Source organism: Adiantum capillus-veneris, chromosome 15 (assembly GCF_014529385.1).
Source record: "Adiantum capillus-veneris isolate H3 chromosome 15, ASM1452938v2, whole genome shotgun sequence".
NCBI lineage: Eukaryota > Viridiplantae > Streptophyta > Polypodiopsida > Polypodiales > Pteridaceae > Adiantum > Adiantum capillus-veneris.
In genome coordinates, this window is record NC_140945.1 from 1,457,686 (window position 1) to 1,473,324 (window position 15,639).

The 15,639-nt window shown below is 44.1% G+C and overlaps 1 protein-coding gene across 1 annotated transcript in view; it reads left to right on the forward strand.

The window, feature by feature from the left end:
* The window catches only part of LOC147440159 (putative transcriptional regulator SLK3), a 92,771-nt gene extending 79,367 nt beyond the window's left edge, over nucleotides 1-13,404 (forward strand). The window contains exons 2-9 of the mRNA XM_086529930.1: nucleotides 10,185-10,310; nucleotides 10,522-10,570; nucleotides 10,650-10,864; nucleotides 10,941-11,009; nucleotides 11,096-11,193; nucleotides 11,373-11,466; nucleotides 11,544-11,613; nucleotides 12,318-13,404. Coding sequence (XP_086386056.1) covers nucleotides 10,185-10,310; nucleotides 10,522-10,570; nucleotides 10,650-10,864; nucleotides 10,941-11,009; nucleotides 11,096-11,193; nucleotides 11,373-11,466; nucleotides 11,544-11,613; nucleotides 12,318-13,003 — 1,407 coding nt within the window. The 3' untranslated portion in view covers nucleotides 13,004-13,404. The remainder of the gene's footprint in view (nucleotides 1-10,184; nucleotides 10,311-10,521; nucleotides 10,571-10,649; nucleotides 10,865-10,940; nucleotides 11,010-11,095; nucleotides 11,194-11,372; nucleotides 11,467-11,543; nucleotides 11,614-12,317) is intronic.
* Nucleotides 13,405-15,639: the final 2,235 nt, after the last annotated feature.

Genomic DNA, 15,639 nt, shown 5'->3' on the forward strand with positions numbered 1-15,639 from the left:
TCTTCACCCTCAACAACTCATCTTTCCCTTCTGTTCCTCCATTACTTCTTGCTGTCAGATTTTACCAGTTGGTGGGCATATGCCCGACACTGAGCTTCTTGTAGTTGCTCATCGTCATCTTTAGTATTGGTTGATTCTGGTGGCTCTGGTTATTGATTTAGAGCTGATGAATGAGCTTTTGGTTGAAGTGCATATCTTTCAGAAGCAACTGACATCCTCTCTCCACTGAGGAGAGGTTTTTAAACCTGGCCTTCCGTTCTTTCTGTTTGGCCATGTGCCTAGTTGTATCTCGTTTTACAGTTACCATTTGATGCTTACGGGCTTGCTATGTAAATAGTGATGTACTTGCTCTCAGAATAGGCACCATTTGGGCGATCTAGGAGATTCTCAAGTAAGAGCTTAGAGAACTAGCCTCCTTTCTTAGAGAGAGAGAGAGAGAGAGAGAGAGAGAGAGAGAGAGAGAGAGAGAGAGAGAGAGAGAGAGAGAGAGAGAGAGAGAGAGAGAGAGAGATGATGAAATGAAATGTTAACATCTTCTAAAGGCCAGATTGCCTATGAGACTAGAGAGTTACATCATGGTGAATCCGATACAAGGTCTAGATAAAAAGAAAGAAAGAAAGTAACTAAACAGAAACACTACTAGAGCTGTAAAAGGTGGTATCAAAAGCCTGAGAGATACATATAGAAAAAGTGGATGTGTATTGCAGAGAACAGATACAAAATGGTGGATATGTGTATCAGAATCTAGAGATGGCTCGCATCGGTCGTTGCATGATCGTGTCGATGTCCTCCATGGTGAGAGTCTGCACAGGGCGTCTCCCATGTCTCACCAATATAGATATGATCCTCTGTTTCAACCTCCTCCGTCGGTGAGAGCATCCCCTCATCTTGGGCCTCGTGGATCTCCCTTGTTCTATTGCTATATCCCTCCTGTCTGGCTGGTCTTGTCTCTGCTCAATCTCTGGATGGAAGAACATTGTGATCTGTCTCTGGGTGTGTCTCGCGGTGTGTGAGCCCCTCTCTCTCTCTCTCTCTCTCTCTCTCTCTCTCTCTCTCTCTCTCTCTCTCTCTCTCTCTCTCTCTCTCTTTCTCTCTCTCTCTCTGTGTGTGTGTGTGTAACGCTGCTCGATATATCTGAATCTCCAATAGATAGAGGCCAAGACATCTTTGATCCTGGTATCTCATAACTCTAGATAGAGGCCCAAAACCCTTTCTAAAGAGGCAGTGAAAGCGGCCACGTATCGCCATACAATGGCTGGCATATATAGTGAAGCTCTGTCTTTGGCTCTCTTTGACACAGCTAGCACAACTTGCCCTTAGTTGAAATGCCTCGATATCGGCGAGTCTCAATTTCCAGCTGACGTTATGATGTCCAAATCTGTCAAATAGTAGATCGTAATCCGTGGGAACAGAGAGTGTGCATGTAGGTTGGCCTAGATAAGAACCCATCCTTTGTGAGCTGGAGAAAATGCTCTCTATGTGTAGTCATCTTTGTGCCCAACTCCTGTATTGGCTGTATGCATATCCTCTGCATATACAACTGAAACAGATCCTATTGTATAAGTCTAGTCACCTCCCTCCATGTCAGAGAGAGAGAGGGTGCATCTATAGAATTCTAAAAGGGTGGGAATTTGTCCATGGAGAAACCATGTAGCTGAAACCATGCTGCCATCTGTGCATACCAACATGATGTATCTCTATGTGCTGTCATGTGCCGGGAGGACTGTAGGGCAAGTCGAGCATCTCGTGGGAGCTCCCATAAGCTATTTATGAATGCCATTGATCTCGTAAGAGCCTCAACCACCAAAGGAGGGGCAGCCAGCTTTGCTCGAATGATTGCATGGGGAACTGAGCCCTTAACCTTGATCATCCTGGAGATCAAAGTGGTCTCTCCATGTCTCGCCACCCATCTGTACGTCCATGTTGAAGACGATGATGATCTACTTAGGGTGCCCATATCTGTACTCCATATAGCATGGCTGAGGTTGACCCATCCGTTCTTCTGCGCATGAGCTTCTTCTCAATGCTCCATGCAATCTCTTTGGTGATCTCTTCTTTGATGGCCGTCTGTCGGTGAGTATCTCCCTCTCTTCTTTTGTCGTAAGGGTAGGATAGTGCCTTCCAGAAGAGAGATTCTTGCTTGGAGACTTCCTTTCTCCTTTCCACCCTCTCCTCTTGCTCGTGGAGAAAAACTATTTTCGTTTCTCTCCATTCTTCTTCCATGGCCTTCTGGCGGTGAGTATCTCCCTCTCTTCTTTTGTCATAAGGGTAGGAATAGTGCCTTCCAGAAGAGAGATTCTCGCTTGGAGACTTCCTTTCTCCTTTACATCTACTCTCCCTCTCCTCTTGCTCAAGGAGAAAAACTATTTTTGTTTCTCTCCATTCTTCTGCTATCTCCTTCTTCCAAGCTTTCATTTCTATCTCCAATGTCAAAATGTGCTTGTTCGTGGGCGCGAATTCCGCGTTGCTAGCCATCCGTGTGAGTGGGGAAGACATTCTCCTTTCCCGGTTGAGAGAGAGAGAGAGAGAGAGAGAGAGAGAGAGAGTAAAAAAAACACAAAAAACACTTTTGAAATCCTTAAAAAATAAAAAACACAGTGAAAAAACAACGAAAAACAAATTTGAAACCCAAAAAAACTGTCGCAAAAGCTCGGAAAACAGTTTCGAAACCCTAACAAACAGCAAAAAACGGTGGCGAAACTCTAAAAACAACCAAACAGTGGTGGCAAAACCCTAAAAAACAGAGAGAGAGAAGTCCAAACCCATGATGTGGAGAAGAAGAGAGAGAGAGAGAGAGAGAGAGAGAGAGAGAGAGAGAGAGAGAGAGAGAGAGAGAGAGAGAGAGAGAGAGAGAGAGAGAGCTCAACGTGGAGCCCTTTTGCCGCGGCACTCGCGCGTGCTGCCCCTGCCGGTGGTTGATCTATCTGCAGCTACCGCGCTGGTCCCTGCTTGACTATCGTGAATCTGCCCGCACCCATATATGCTCCTGCATCTTCAATCTGGTGACCTCCCTTTGGTCCCATCCTTCTCGCTACTTCTTGCTTCGATCCATCTATTGTACAATCAACTAAATGTGTCTTGCCATTAAAACATGGCATTCTTAACATTACATCCTAAACCCTGTGTCACAAACTGTTGACGTGTCAAAGCCTAAAGAATGGAGCCAACTTACAGATGCCGGCAGAGGGGTATAAACCCTAAGAAGAACAAGTAGCAGCAGAAGAAGAAGTATTACCAACTTATGGGGACCCCGTCCGATGGGGCCCCAGTGACATAAACGGATTAAAACAAAGCTGGACTCATACACACTCACGCAAAGCTGATGACGTGGTAGCTGTACGGAAGTTCCGGAAATTACGTTGGCTGATGACGTGGCAGGTTGTATGGATTTCCGCGTTTTGCGTTGGCTGATGACGTGGCACGCTGTACGGATTTTCGTTAATTACGCTCGCAGCTTTTGGCATTGCTTTTGGGACCAGAAGGTTTTGAGTTTTGAAGGCTTTTCACTGTAACTGCTTTTCAGGCCAAGGGCCTTTAAATATGAGGTTAGGGCTCAATTCTTTGGCATGCTTCCTGGAGAAGGTGCAGAGTCTGGAGTATCGGCTTGTACTGTGTTGATGCAATATAAAGAAATACCGAAAGGGGCGCCAAGGTTTGGGGCCAATACTCTCTGGGGTGGAATTCCGCCATTGCGTGTCGCGTGTCGTCTCTCTCTCTCTCTCTCTCTCTCTCTCTCTCTCTCTCTCTCTCTCTCTGTCTCAGTTCAGGTTATTGAAGGGCTAAAAGTCTGTTCAGTCTGTTCTTTTCTATTGGCACGTGGTGCCCGTCTTATGACAGTGGTATCAGAGCATCAGGCGTGTGGTTTTTTGAAAGCATACCGGTCCTTCAAAAGAGCAGACAGAGTAAGATAGCACTTTCAAAAGTTCATTGGGATTTTTGGCTTCGTGCTTCGATCCCGGGCCTATTAGCCACTCCCACGCTTATTTCATCGCGCATCGGGCGCGCTCCCGTCTTCACCGCTCATGTCTTACAGGGCATAAGCCATTAAGATCACTTGCAAGAGAAGGATCCCAGATTTGTTTCGAGCTGCTGTTTTTTATCAGAAATAGTACCATGCAGATGTTGATAGCTACCAAGCAGCATACTCCAAGTACTTGGCAAGCTTTCAAGAAAATTTTTGCATGAAGTTATATGCTTTTTGACATCTTCCTTCAAAGTGCAACTTCTGGTAGAGTGGGGTATCCTGAAATGCTTGCCATGGAAACCCTAGCAGATTATACCTTGAAATATCTCGACATCTCTTAGTAGATGTCTCTTCTCGAGTTGATAACCTTGGAGGTTCAGTATGATTGCTATCTTGGGACTACCATCGCCGCCAAAGAAACACTGTTTGTCTAAGAGCTGATGGACCATGCTGTGCTCGGCTACGACCTTGCGGAATGAACCTAACCCTAATTTTTGGTACAGGTTCCAGGATGGAAAGTCACTCGACTTTTCGAGCTCGACCGATGTCGAGATTGCTTTTTAAGTTTGAAATCTGTTTGAGAACTTGTTTGATGATCCTGTTTGAAGTTAGTTTGAAATGGATGGTATTCGTTTTGAACCCGTTTTGCTGCCGATTTGAAATGTTTGACTCTGGTTTTAATACTAGTTTCATTGATTGGTGATTTTTACTACCGGGTGGAGAAGTGAAAAATACTGTTTTGGTATTGTTTGAATCTCGGAACGACGCAGGCCGATGCCTGGGGAGCGTTTGGTTGTATGCTAGAAAACGTCCAAACGACGCATGCCGATGCTTGGGGAGGGTTTGGTTGTACAGTCCTCTGAGCTGATCGCTCGGACCTTTTTAGGTGTCACGTGACACATCCAACCCTATGTGTCCGTGGACAAGCTACAACATGACCAGGGTTCAGTATAGTCAAGTCAGTCTAGAATAGGAAGTGATCTGGCACCTTTGTGAGTTTGTTCGCAAACAGTGCATGTCGAGGCACTTAGTGTAGATGCATATCCTCTGGTTGCACACAGCATCATCATAAGCATTCCCATCAGAATCCATCAGAATCCTTCAGGGGAATTTTCCAGTGTATTTAGCCTATTTTCCCTATTTTTGACATTTTTCATTTATTATTTTTAAGTGACTTTTGTTGGAAAGTAGGTAGGGCAAATTGAGTAAGTTTGTATATAAGCAAACCTAGACTAGCACTAATTGGCAGAAGAGGCAGCAGGAGCATACGCTCAACAGGCAACTTCTCAGCAGAACCCCCCCTAAGAGACCTAGCGTTTTTGGAGCAGAGCCAATACCTAGCGTTTTGGACACCAGATCAGCCAGCGATTTGCACTTGCAGATTCCGGCGACAGCAGAACCTCAGATCAGCCTAGCGCTTCGCATTTTGCAGAGCAACCGGCGACAACAACAGAATTTCAGCCCTAGCGTTTTTGGTTTGCAGATCAGCCTCGGTGTTTTACAGCTTTACCGCGACGGAATATCAAGAAACCTCAACGTTTTCAATTTTCAGCCTTTAGACACCGCAGATCAAGTCCCGAACCTCGCGTATCTCACATTCCCGTAGTAGTTCCTCGCCGGAAAACGTAGATTTTCGAGTGCATGCAATGTAGATGAACAAAGAGACGGAGTGCCAAACCGTTCATCAAACACGTGCAAAACATGGAATCCAAACTCGTCTTTCTGATCTAAATCAATCAACTGTGGCAAATCACAATGGACATGCCGATGCTTGATGCTCAATTCTTCTCGTGCTCTCTCTACGATTGTGTCATGCCAAGGAAGAGACATTGAATGTGACTTCCTTGAATGCAAACATTTCATCTTTTCATGAGAAATCCTCATACATCCGTGCTCATCCATGAGTGAATCGTGCTCAATGTACAATATGTCATGCCTAGGAAAAGGGATCACATAAAGACGCCGACTTAATACAAGAAACGATCACGAAAGAAACACTCGAACAATGCGTGCGTATGAATCATGCGAACACATAATACTTCGTGTGAGGGTTCTTTGGACCTAGGCTCGAGAGCCAAGATCGGTTCTTCGTGGGGGGGTTCTTTGGACCTAGGCTCGAGAGCCAAGATCGATCTTTCGTGATTGATCGAATCTGCAACGAGGTTAGCTTTGCTAGAAAAAGCATCAACTAACTCATCATCCTTGTGAACAACCACGTCTTCTTCATGCAAATCATCATGCTTGTGAGAAATGACATCGTGATCATGCAAATCATCATGCTCATCATTATCATCCAAATCATCATGCTTATCATTATCTGTTGAATTCTGACTCTATGTCGGTGACGATGTCGATGACGACGCAATGAAAACGCAGATGCTGAAATCTGCGTTTCCCAGCGAGGAACTGCTGCGGGAATGAGAGATATGCGAGGTTCGGGACTTGATCGGCGGTGTCTAAAGGCTGAAAACTGAAAACGTTGAGGTTTCTTGATATTCCAGAAAAAGCAAGCGTTGCAGAGCTTTATGAAGTTCAAGTATCGCACAACCCACACATTAGAGTGGGCCGGCGAATAGTCCCTTCCAGGATTCCAGATGCTATTGGCGATCTCCCTCGACTCCATATAGTTCGGTACCAGTACCTCACTTTGAAAAGGAGGGGATGTCACGTGACACATCCAACCCTATGTGTCTGTGGACAAGCTACAGCATGACCAGGGTTCAGTCCGTCAAGTCAGTCTAGAATAGGAAGTGATTTGGCACTTTTGTGAGTCTGTTCGTAGACCGTGCATGTCCAGGCACTTAGTGTAGATGCATATCCTCTGGTTGCACACAGCATGATCATAAGCATTCCCATCAGAATCCATCAGAATCCTTCAGGAGAATTTTCCAATGCATCTAGCCTATTTTCCCTATTATTGGCATTTTTCACTTATTATTTTTAAGTGACTTTTGTTGGAAAGTTGGTAGGGCAAATTGAGTAAGTTTGTATATAAGCAAACCTAGACTAGCACTAATTGGCAGAAGAGGCAGCAGGAGCATACGCTCAACAAGCAACTTCTCAGCAGAACCCCCCCTAAGAGACCTAGCGTTTTTGGAGCAGAGCCAATACCTAGCGTTTTGGACACCAGATCAGCCAGCGATTTGCATTTGCAGATTCCGGCGACAGCAGAACCTCAGATCAGCCTAGCGTTTTGCATTTTGCAGAGCAACCGGCGACAACAGCAGAATTTCAGCCCTAGCGTTTTTGGTTTGCAGATCAGCCCCGACGTTTTGCAGCTTTACCGCGACGGAACATCAACAAACCTCAGCGTTTTCAGTTTTCAGCCTTTAGACACCGCAGATCAAGTCCCGAACCTCGCAGATATCACCTTCCCGCAGCAGTTCCTCGCCGCACGGTCAGTTTCCGCAAGGTTTACAGTTTCAGCCTGGAAAACGCAGATTTCAGCATCTGCGTTTTCAGTGTGTTGTCGTCGCATCATCGTCATCGACATCGTCACCGACATAGAGTCAGAATTCAACAGATAGAAGATTTGCAGATTTCAGCGCTTAGCGTTTCCAGATTTCAGCCCGTCTCGTTGTCGTCTTCATCGTCGTCGACATCGTCGGCAATCCAAGCATTGTAGAGATTTGTGCAATCATAAGTAGACCGCTCTCGTCATAGAGAGTGGGGCCTTCGGAGGAGGGTTTTACAACGTCTCTGGTGTCGTATCTCTCTTCTCTCTCTATCTCTCAGTCTCATACACTTGCACGCACAGTGTCCATTCACTTTGTTTGTAATCATTGCACTCTCTCATTAAGAACGGAAGGCTCTCCCTTCCATAAGAATAAAAGGAACCTTGAGCACAGTTCGGAGCACTCATCTTGAGCAAAGTTCAAACATTCATTCCGCTACACCTAACATTAGGTTATTTGCGGGGGGGGGGGGGGGGGGGGGGGGTGACAAGGTAGTCGTTGAGTAGCTTCATACAGCAGATCGTTTGTCTCGGGGGAGTGCTCAACGGCGTTGTTTGTTGTGTCTCGTAACATGCACATGTAAGCATTTTTGTTGCATTATGATGTGCCAACCACTGAATATTCCTAATCGGATGAGATTGCCTAGGTATGTAATTTTAGTGCATCAAGACACCCGTGGAAGATCAGTACGGTATGGGTGTGATGGCTAATTTTACTACACCGGAATATCAAGAGTTTCGATCTGGACGAAAGGAGAAGCTAATCCCTTGATCAAAAGAGCCAAAAGGAGAAGCTAACTCCTTGATAAAAAGAGCCGAAAGGAGAAGCTAACTCCTTAACAAAATGAGCAAATTGATTGTCTGTCGAAATGTCCCTCGGATTTTTTTTTGAGCTAACTTGAGTTGTTTTGCAGATATGCTGTAATCGCGGACGATTACTCTCTTTCAAGAAGGGGAGATGTCACAAACTGCTGACATGTCAGAGCCTAAAGAATGCAGCCAACTTACAGATGTCGGCCGAGGGGCCTAAACCATAAGAAGAACAAGTAGCAGAAGAAGAGGTCCTACCAACTTATGGGGACCCCGTCCGATAGGACCCCAGTGACATAAAGGGATTAAAATAAAGCAGGACTCACACACACTCACGCAAAGCTGATGACGTGGCAGCTGTACGGAAGTTCCGAAAATTACGTTGACTGATGACGTGGAAGGTTGTACGGATTTCTGTGTTTTGCGTTGGCTGATGACGTGGCAGGCTGTATTGATTTCTGTAAATACGCTGGTAGCTTTTGGCATTGCTTTTGGGACCAAAAGCTTTTGGGACCAAAAGCTTTTGAGTTTTGAAGGCTTTTTACTGTAACTGCTTTTCAGGCCAAGGGCCTTTAAATATGAGGTTAGGGCTCATTCTCTGGCACGCTTCATGGAGAAGGTGCAGAGTCTGGAGTACCGGCTTGTACTATGTTGATGCAATATAAAGAAATACCGAAAGGGGCGCCAAGGTTTGGGGCCAATACTCTCTGGGGTGGAATTCCGCCACTCCGTGTCGCGTGTCGTCTCTCTCTCTCTCTCTCTCTCTCTCTCTCTCTCTCTCTCTCTCTCTCTCTCTCTCTCTCTCTCTCTCTCTCTCAATTTAGTTGTTATAGAAGTGCTAAAAGTCTGTTCAGTTTGTTCTTTTCTATTGGCACGTGGTGCCCGTCTTGTGACACCCTAAAATCCTAATCAACCAAACGTGTCTTGCCAGAAAACCATGCATTCTTAACATTACATCCTAAACTCTAAGATCCTCAATTACTGAAGAGCGGAGTTTAGGTTGTGCCAAGACCAATATGCTCATACCATTATCAAAACTAGAGCTAAAATGGTCCTCATCGGATTATGCATCGAACATTTTGGACTTTTGATACGATGGATATGATTTGTGGTGTCTCTATGTCACTTTAGTTGGCTTTTCCTCCCTCTCTCTTTAAGCTTGTTGATTGATGGTCATGTTGGTATCGTCAATCTTTTTCACACACAATTGAATTTGGACATGTAGCTAATTATTTAGACCCATGAGGTCTTTGTGTTGGGGGGAGCTAGACATTAACCCATCCACTCAGCACTAACAATTAAAATTTTGAATAGCACTAACATCCCATCTAACATGAGAAACATTGTTTTGATGTGAAATGTTTTGGCCTGAGTATCTATACGTCTAAGAACTCTTAAATACTTCAACTTCTTTTACCTCAAAGGTATTCTGCCTGTGGGGATGTTAAGGGAAATGCCCTCCAGCAAGCTATAAACAAGTGACTTAAGTTGGTGGCTTAGGTTTTAAATGTCGCTTAATGCATACGTGGCACAGTATTTGTTGGAGTACGTTCATCTCATGTCAATTATAGCTCAAAAAAATCGAAATATCAGATTTCAATCAGGGATGTTAATGTGATTATTGCTTGTTCATATAAGCGTCTTAGGAAAGTAACTCTTATTACTCTTTTGCCTGCTCTTAATGCAATTAAGGTACTGCCAGGAACAATAAGGCATTTTGACTAAAAGAGTTTCAAAGTCGGCCATGAGCAACTCTACGCACAAGTGTATCCTGCTCTCAAATTCTCATTAGGTATCGGGCATGCTTTTTGTGAAGAGCTTCTCTTATAACTTTAAGGAAAGAGTATAAAAGCCCGTTGAAGTCATTTAGTATATTTCCTACAAGAGTAGTGTTAACAACTTTGGTCAGTTTGTTGATTTTAGCTTTCTCGTCTGTCTTGTGTTTTGCATTGGCAGGACAATAATATTGGGTTTTGGCGAGAGTTTACTGCTGAATTTTTTGCTCCTTCCTCTCGGAAAAGGTGGTGTCTGTCCCTGTGCAGTACTGGTGGACGGAATCAGCCAAGTGGAATTTTCCCACAGGTAAGCTTGCCTTCATGTGAGGGTGGCTTGATAGCAAATATTACAGTAGGAGTCACCTTCCTAGGGCTAGTGGTCACCATTCCAACAACAAGCAAGGTGTACTCTACTTAAGGCTAGTTTGTGGCTGCTGTGGATAGGAAGGGAGGCTATTGACCTCTTTTAGTATTTTGCTCTCAAGATAAAAAATTTAGGGCATTCTTGGCATGTGCAGGAACTTTGGTGTTGCGAATTATGTGGTGCAAGTCCTGGTCGTGGATTTGGTAAGCACTTGTGTCTTGTAATCCTACTGATGTGCAACTTTGTCTTGTTGCCTGAGTTTGAACATGTTTTTGAGAACAGAAGTTGCTGTTGAGGTCATACCCAGGCTTTGCAAGTCCAAATTTGACAATGGGGAACTTGAGGAGCTACTCTTTGTGGATCTTCCTCATGAGTACAGACTTAACTCAGGACAGATCGTTCTTGAATACAAAAAAGCTGTTCAAGAGAGCGTATATGAGCAGCTTCGAGTTGTTTGGGAGGGTCAACTAAAAATTGTATTCACCTCAGAACTGAAGGTAGCTGGACTATAAATCATGATTTGAGTTTTCGTCTGGGTTCAAGCAGAGAATGACTTCATTTGCGTTTGTGTAGATTCTATCCTGGGATTTTTGTGCCAAGAGTCACGAAGAGCTCCTGCCTCGTCGGAGCATTGTACCTCAGGTATAACTTGTGTGAAGATTGTACTGTGCCCTGTTTAAAGGCTCTGTGCCCATTTTTTAACCTCCTCTTAAGTCGATTATGTGTAGGTAAATCAGCTAGTAGCTCTGGCTTCAAAATATCAGTCTATGGCACACAGCAATGGAAACGGTATTTCTGTAGAGGAGCTTCAACCAATCTGCAAAGTGTGAGTGCTAATGAGACTGGTCGATCCCAATTGGAATGTTTTGGGCCAGGTCTTTAAGAACCCTTAGTTGGCCGTGTGCTTTTGTATTGCAGAAATTGGCACTTTCATTGTGATACTTTGTTGGGTGCAGATATGTTGTGGCATCATGCCCTGATTCTGTGTTTGTTTTGTGTCTGCAGGTTTGTGGCATGTGCTCACCAATTGGCAAACAGTCTGGAGCCACCTTGTGTGAATGAGCTTGGGTTTACGAAACGATTTGTTCGCTGTATACAGGTAGAGATTGGTGATTTATCGAGTTCTGCATTGCAGCTTGTTAGCTGTGGGGTTGTTGATTTTTTATTTTTGTGCAGATTGCTGAAGTTGTAAACAGCATGAAGGATTTGATTGATTTTAGCTGCAACAACAATTTGGGCCCTATTGGTATGGTTTATGTATTCTTTTTTATTTTAGTTCAGGATCATATAGCTATGAAGTAGGAGTGTAAAAGCGAAAGTTCAGACAACTCTTTAACAGCAGGCTACTAGCAATATTGGAGGAAAGAAGCACTATAAAGTATTTGGAAAAAGCTAGGAAGCTAGGAACTTTAGCGCTAGTGTGACCACTACTGCACTGATGTATGCACCCATGAATCAAGCAAGCCATACCAGCATAACAGACAAGCGCAAGGAACAGGCAACAAGGTCACCTCTTAGCCACAGAGCCAATGAGGCTCTTTCCTAAACTTTAGGGCTAGTATCTTTAAGCTGCGAATATGGTCATTAACTTAAATCTTCTGGGTAAAAGTGCGGTGATGTGTCAACCTTGTTCCCTGATACCAATGAAACTCGCCTTCAATATGGATAACTTGAGAGACTGAGAGAGACAGATTATAGAGACAGGGAGAGAAGGTTCAGAGTGACACAGGCCTCTGACCTGGAATGGTGGGGCCCGTCACGTGGTTCTTCCAGAATCACAAGTGTATAGGCTTAAATTCAGCATGGAATCACCAACAAACAATAGCAAACAAATACTGAGTTACTCCTTACTTGCACATCTGTTGGCCTCCTCTGGTTCTACATTCTATGCTCCTTCCTGATTGTTTAAGCAGATTGAGGATTGAATTGCGTTCTGTTCTCTGTTTCCAGAAAGTCTTGCCAAATTTCCTACTCTGAGGCAGTCTGTGGCAGTTCAAGATCTTACGAAACAGAATAAGTCCATGGGACTGGATCATCCTGGGACTGGAGAAATTACCAATTACGGTTTCCTACATTCAAAGATTGAGGATCGAGGCAACATCCTAGGGCGATCTGTGTCTGAAAAAATGAATGTAACGCAGTCATGGCTTCCGCAACATGGTACTGGGTCTCAGCAAAATTTCTTATATGGAGATCCATCCGCTATTGGGACCCCAATTGCTGGTTGCAGTGCTGCAGCTAACATGCAACAGGCCTCCCCTACTGGTTTCTCCCCGTTGACTAACATTTCTCAACCATTGGTCACTCCCTTTCAGAAACCTTATACGGGGAGTCCTGGTAGTATGAGTTTGCTGCTTCGGCCATCTTTTCAGCAGAATCTACAAACTATTGATCCAATTAGTGGTGCACCGGTGCAGCAGTTTGTTCATGGAATGATCAACTCACAGCCAAGGCCTGGCCCAGCTTTAGGGCAAAAGAACATCGGAAGCTTAGGTTTGAACATGAGAAATGCAGAGGGAATGCTAGCAACTAGCTTATCGAGAAGCTTACCAGGATTCAATACCTCTATTGGCAGTGTCAGTGGTAAGCCTGCGGGGACAGGTCCCATATCTGAAGCTCGCCAGCAGCAACTTTAGGCAGGAAGTTGATTTGATACAATGGTTTAGCTAATAAACTTTTGGATTGAGGAAAGCTGACAACTTGAACCATAGATTTTTTTCTAGCTTCAGTTTTAGTTTTAAGAGGTTCGAGAATTTAGAAAGAGGATGAGGTGGTAGCAAGGACAGAAGTTGTTCCAGCATGAGAATGAGATTGTAGGTTGCAAGGTAGAGACTGTAGTTTGTCCTCTCCTTGCACCAAGACCAAGGCCAAGGTTGTAAAGTTTTGTTTTTTTTGGGGGGTTGGTGTGTGCATAGCGAGCGTTTTGGAACAGCAAAACATGTGAACAAAGCAAGTAGTCCCTCCCTGTTGCTTTGTCTCTGTAATATTGGACCAACTCACATTTTTTGGTTTTGGCTGTGGAAAATGTGTTCACATATGAGGGAGCAGGCATGGCATAAAAGTCCTCCATGAGTATTCTGTTTCTGCATCTGCTTCTGCTTCTGTATATCTACGGGTTTGCGTTCGTTTGGTTTTGAGAGGTTTCTGTTTCCGTTTCCGTTTCTGTGCTGGGTCGATTGAGACTCCAGAGCCCCATGAAAAGTTCCTTCAAGCGCACCTTCTACTAAGGCTGTGATGAAGTGAACTTTTGCTTCATTTGTGGTAAGAACAATCATACTACAAAGTATTGTAGAGTCTACACCAAAACCATAGTAAGTCAATTAGACTAAGTTCTTCAAATCTAAACACTTCAAATCATAGCAAGTCAATCAAACTAAATTCTTCAAATATAAACGAAAATAGAAATCATTATTACCTCACCCTTCGTGAGTTCTGAGGAAAGGAAGTTGTCATGTTTGCAATACAATCCACATAGGGAAGGATACAAGTTTTGTTGCATCTATTGTATGAAATATCTTCTCCACCTCATGATGTGTGAAGCTTAGTAGACGATAGTCATGCGACTTATTTTAAATGTAAAGTGATTTGAGAAGTTTAGTCATGGCTTAACCACTATTGAGCTATTAGAAGTTTGACAGGAGTCGGTGTTGTTTTGGTGTTGAACGGCCCTTTCTTCTATTCTTTACAATTAATGGTATTCGAGCCATGGATACAGTAGCTTGAGTGCTTTTTTTGAAGGGGTAAAGAGGAGCAGCAACTAGATTTTGAAGTGTAAAAGTACACCTAAAAAGTTGTTAGAATGACTGGCAATAGTAAAAAGTGAAATTAATGTTGATAACTTTGATTTTGCTAAATGAGCAAGCTACTAATGATGTCTTGATGCTTGTTAACTATCTTGTTTCTAAGTTTCAACAAGCCATGGGCAATCCATCTCTCCAAAGTGAAGTGCAACAATAGCTCCGTGCTCATGGGATTCTCCAAGTTCTCCATCATGACGAGAGAGCATCTAGGAAGCCTCCTTGCGAGACTTCCAAAAGAGGTCTCTCTCCGTTTTGGGAAGAAGAAGAGGATACCTATGAAGGGTTCATAAATTTGCTCCTTGATGACACATCTCCTTCTCAAAGGAGAATTCAAGAGCCTCCACCGAAGGAACGAGAAAAAAGTGTGTCTCCCGTCACCTCGGCGGAGATGGCTCCAGGAAGAGGGGGGACTAAACGCTCTCCATCACCTCCAAAACGGAGAAGACCCTCGCATACTTCTCGACACCATACTTCAAAGAGGGATGACAAAAAACAAGAGAAGAAAAAGGCGAGAAAGAGGACACCCTCTTCTCCATCTTCTTTATCCTCTTCCTCTTATGAAAGTGATGGTGAAGACAAAGAAGATCAAGGAAAGAAAAAGACGAGAAAGAGGTCACCCTCTTCTCTATCTTCCTCAAATTCTTCATCTTCTGAAGAAAGTGATGGTGCAACCTTTGAACCATAAAAAAGAAGAGGCCATAGGAAATCCTATGCCGGATGGAAGAGGTCATCCAAGCTCAAGAAATTCAAAGAGGGAGGAAAGAGCATCTCTTTTCTTACCTATGATGACACTTTCGGTGCTACGGACAAAGTCTTTGCCTTTATCCAACAATTTGATGCGGTGTTTGGAGACGAGGGTTTTACGGAGTCCTCTAAGCTACACCATGTAGCTATGCACTTTCAAAAGTCCGTTAGACAATGGTGGTCTAGCCTACGGGCCAACGGTGAAGCTCTACGAACATGGAAAGCTTTAAGAGCTTCCACTATGAAACAGTTTTTGGCCACCGATACCAAAGACAAAGTACTCACCGAATGACGAAGCTTGAAGCTCTCCCCCTATGAATCCATCCACAAATATGTAGACAAGTTTTGGGACCTACAACTCAAAGCCACTATCTTTGAAAAGTTGGATTTTGGAGAATAAAAGTAGCAATTTTGTGCGGGCTTAATCGAAGAAATGGCGGAGTATGTCAACTCCCAAAGGCCACGCACCATATTGGCGGTAATACATCATACTATGGTGGCCTCTCGAATCAATTTCCAAACAGGGACTAAGAGGAACTCTAAGCCCCCTGAAAACAAGGGTTCCAATGAGCCTAAGGGGAAGGACAATGTCCAAAAGTCTCATAAGGGCAACTCTAACAAAGCTAAAGAGAAGGGAGTTTATAAAGGCAAAAATAAACTCTCTTCTGAAGGGCTTGAGCGTTATCGCAAGGATAACTGGTGTTTCAAGTGCGGCGAACAAGGGCATG